The sequence below is a fragment of the Leguminivora glycinivorella genome, chromosome 1 (assembly GCF_023078275.1).
Source record: "Leguminivora glycinivorella isolate SPB_JAAS2020 chromosome 1, LegGlyc_1.1, whole genome shotgun sequence".
Taxonomy (NCBI): Eukaryota; Metazoa; Arthropoda; class Insecta; order Lepidoptera; family Tortricidae; genus Leguminivora; species Leguminivora glycinivorella.
Window position 1 is genome coordinate 18,435,793 of NC_062971.1, and position 4,094 is coordinate 18,439,886.

The 4,094-nt window shown below is 37.3% G+C and overlaps 1 protein-coding gene across 1 annotated transcript; it reads right to left on the reverse strand.

Annotated features, from left to right (window-relative positions):
- Positions 1 to 995: 995 nt before the first annotated feature.
- LOC125228193 lies at positions 996 to 3,816 on the reverse strand. The gene is made up of 3 exons (XM_048132668.1): positions 3,580 to 3,816; positions 2,471 to 2,604; positions 996 to 2,211 (listed from the first exon to the last, which is right to left on the reverse strand). The coding sequence occupies exons 1-3, from the start codon at positions 3,731 to 3,733 to the stop codon at positions 2,059 to 2,061; spliced, it is 441 nt and encodes a 146-aa protein (XP_047988625.1). The 5' UTR covers positions 3,734 to 3,816; the 3' UTR covers positions 996 to 2,058.
- Between the last annotated feature and the right edge of the window lie 278 nt (positions 3,817 to 4,094).

The window sequence follows — 4,094 nt, forward strand, 5'->3', positions numbered from 1 at the left end:
TCAATGTATCGCCACTGTTTCAATCTTATTCTTATATACAAACAAACAGACTTCCAGAATATCGTACCTAATGTACTCTTTGAAATATTCCTGACACTCTTTTAAGACGAAAAGTAAAATCGTACATAATTTAGTATCAACTCGTTTAATTTTCTCTTTTCCGTTGATCGTATCTAAACGCTCCATTAATACCTCTCAAACTTTGATAAAGAACAGTAATGGTTATCTCTAATACTAAATTTACGAAGTTGTTCGGGTTTCCGTGAGGTACATAGCTATGGGTCCACCACAAACCGACAAGTTGCGGACTTAAATAAATCAAGGGTTCAAAATGTAGGATAATATATTTGTGGTCTACACCAATATTTTGTATTAGATATTATCACTTAGGTATAATTTTACATAATCCAGATAAAAAAATTAAAAAAAAAATATATTTCCATTATGTAAGAAATCGTCCTATCTGAAGTGTGTATGTGTGCCGCAACAGGAACCCTCAACTCGCCTTAGTCTTTATCATAACCTCGAGTGTACCTATAGCATACTTCCTACAACTAACTCTTCTAGTCAGCTCTACTGTGCTCTGTGCTGTCGGACTTTCAAAACCAAATTCGGATTTGCAAGTCACGCTCGTGCTCATGCACGTAACAATTTAGTTTCATAAACAGAAATAATATATGAATTAAAAAATTGTCAGGATGTCGCCGTCGACGGATACGTCTGGGAGGACATCATCATCATAGCATACATAGCTGAGGATCCTCTCCCTTCCTGAATATACGTTTTCCATTTCTGTAACAGCGAACTGTTCATTAAAAGGCGGCCATTCTGCAAGTATCTATTCTGCAGCCTGCCTGGCACTCTTAGCTTTAGCTCAAGATACCTGTAGTCGTGTACCTTAGTGCAGGTACACGTTTTTGAGTAACTATTGTAAATGTGTTAGAACGGTCATACGTCAAGCTGTTACGATTTTCACATAAAGCCAGAAGCAAAAATAAGAACAGAAAAAATACGAAACATTTAATTTTCTCCATTTTTTAAGACATTTTTCATATGGCTATGCTTAAAGTACTCACTAAGCATCCAAACACTCATTCACTATCAAACACACACACACACACTAAACATACAACCAAACACTCTACGTGTGCCGTAAATTCATCATAATAACCAACTCCTAGAGTGTGGTTTAAGCAGAAGTGCAATTCTAATTAATTAAGGGTCGGACCGACACAATTAAAACTTAGTTCAGAGTGGTGGAGTACCTCTGGATTCGGCCGCGAACATTATGCCAACTATTCGAAAGGGTCATTCTGTGGGACATGATCGAATGGAAATCAATTTGAGAAATGGCTAGGTTACCGAATTATTTAAGTGAAAACTAATTTACCACTATGTTTCATGAGCAAGTTGTAGAAAGTAATCAAATAGTTGGCAGACATCTCAGTAGTTACAGAAATATTTCACAAAAACTTTCTGTTAACGTTTGCACTGAGTGACCGTAATGCGAGGGAAGGTGCTTGTCTCTCCTCCACCACAATACGATCATTCAGTGTAGGCGTTGACAGTGAAAGGATTAACTGCTGCCGTAATGTTGAGTGTGCCTGTAACGCGAGGCACGATGCTTGTCTCTTCTCCACCACTACACGATCATTCAGTGTAGACGTTGACAGTGAAGTGGCTGACTGTCGTAATGCTGAGTGTGACCGTAACGTGAGGCACCATGGTTATCTCTTCTCCACCACTACACGATCATTCAGTGTAGACGTTGACAGTGAAGTGGCTGACTGCCGTGATGCTGAGTGTGATCGTAACGTGAGGCACGGTGCTTGTCTCTCCTACACCACTATACGATCACTTAGTGTAGACGTTGACAGTGAAGTGGTTGACTGCCGTGATGCTGAGTGTGGCCGTAATGTGAGGCACGGTGCTTGTCTCTCCTCCACCACTATATGATCACTTAGTGTAGACGTTGACAGTGAAGTGGCTGACTGCCGTGATGCTGAGTATGACCGTAACGTGAGGCACGGTGCTTGTCTCTCCTACACCACTTTACGATCACTTAGTGTATACGTTGACAGTGAAGTGGCTGACTGCCGTGATGCTGAGTGTGACGTGCGCGCCGATGCACGAGCCCGTGACTCGTCGCACGATGCCTGGTTGTTCTCCCACCACGGCCACGCACGACATCGACGGTACCGACAGGCTTATCTGAAAAAATGCACGAATCTTTTGTGTCGTATTTTGACTGAGGATCCGTCGTTATTGATTAGTCTTTTGTGAAGACAGTCTAATCGTTATACATATTAAGGCTTTTATCATAAAAGGTCTTTAAGTTAGTCTGGTAATAACTATCCATAATTGATAACATCTATTTGTAAATACCATGGTTTGCAATAAAGATCTTACTTACTTACTAACTTTTACAAATAATTCCATATTACCAATGATCATTTAAGTTCATATTTACCTGCATCTCTACTGGTTGGTCTTCGGTAACTTCTGTTTCTAGATCATTGACCTCACTGTATACAAGTTTGGATTCGTCAACATCAGCGCAGTTTCCGCACTTCCATACACCGCCGATTAGGGCTACGTCCTGTTCTGTAAACAATAAATTAATATTATGATATTCTCAGTATTTATTTTCTTTCTTAGGCTAGGTATTTTTATAATATGATTATAAAAATAAAATAGAAAACCACATACAAAACAATACAAAATATATAAACACATTATAAAAAACCTAACCTAGGGTGCCGCCAGCAGCGGGGCAGGGCCCAAGCTGCCGGTGGTTAGGGCTGCAGAGAGAGGAACCGTCGAACTATCCGCGCTGTGTCCAAGATCACCGCCATCTGCATCTGGCCCTTGATCCAGCCACCTAGCGAGAGTCTCTTAAGATGTTGGTCGAGACTCTTCGCTATGAGACCGTTCGCTGAAACGACTATCGGAACAATGATCGTTGATTCAACATCCCACATGGCGGTTATCTCGTGAGCCAAGTCTAGGTACTTACTGGACTTGTCCTTCTCGGCTTTCACGAGATTCTCATTATGATATTTATTGTTATAAGTCTGTAAGTAGGAATATATAATGTAGATTCAATTATTACTATTACAATTTTAAAACGAGAAGTAAATATACGAGTATACACTGAGAGAAATTTGCATTGTGAATTTAACAAGTTCAACTTGTTGCGGTTTATCCGTTTGAATCAGCCAAACGTATGTTTAAAACAATATGTGTCAGGTTGTTTTTATAAAATCGACTTGTTGATTCAAATATATTGCCGATTCAAATGACAAGTAGCTTGTTGTTTGAACCAAAGAGCACGTAGGCGCTATTTTAACCAAAAAACTTGTTGAACGAACATGAAAACTGGTTGTATTTTCTCTCAGTGTAAACACCTAATTGTTTTCGATAAACGTTATAATATGATATTATAGGGTAATGATTAATTAATTACTTAATTGTTGCATCGTCATTGAATATACATTATACATGTTTCAAATAAAGGTAAATCAATAAATTCTTTCACATTAATAAATATAAAATTTACATTTAGTAAACGAACTATACCTGGAACGTCTTCTTCTGATTCTTCAATTTCAAAACTATCTCCGTTTAACAACATGTTAATAACTGAGTCTAGATATTCTACATCATTATTTGCCGATAAAATATTTGCAAAAACTACTAATAACGATAAAACGGTAAATATTTTGGAACACATATTTTTTAATTTTTGTTTTCGATTTATCTTTCACTCATTGTATTATTTAATAGTGTAGTAGTTAAATAATACACGAGCTTAATGTTAAGACAACTTGAGACTGATGTATTTAGACGTGTATGTAACTTTATCAGTTTCATTGACCTTTTGATAAACATTGAACGGTGTTATATAACACTACTAAACAATTACCAATAAATTGACATGAATATTATTTTGTTTTTATTATTTAAGATAATTAGCAGATAGTAAAGAGCCAAGATACCGCGTTCCTCTTTTATTAATTTTATATTATAGAATCTATAGCATCGTCGTAACTCTTGTAAGTCTCTGCATAATTATTGTACTTACAAGTAAAAAT

Excerpts from the sequence above, each read along its gene's own strand:
- LOC125228193 (XM_048132668.1), bottom strand. The coding sequence starts at position 3,733 with ATGTGTTCCAAAATATTTACCGTTTTATCGTTATTAGTAGTTTTTGCA. Across the intron at positions 2,605-3,579 it reads ATCAGAAGAAGACGTTCCAG|AACAGGACGTAGCCCTAATC; the intron begins GTATAGTTCGTT and ends TATTGTTTACAG. Across the intron at positions 2,212-2,470 it reads ACCAACCAGTAGAGATGCAG|ATAAGCCTGTCGGTACCGTC; the intron begins GTAAATATGAAC and ends GCATTTTTTCAG.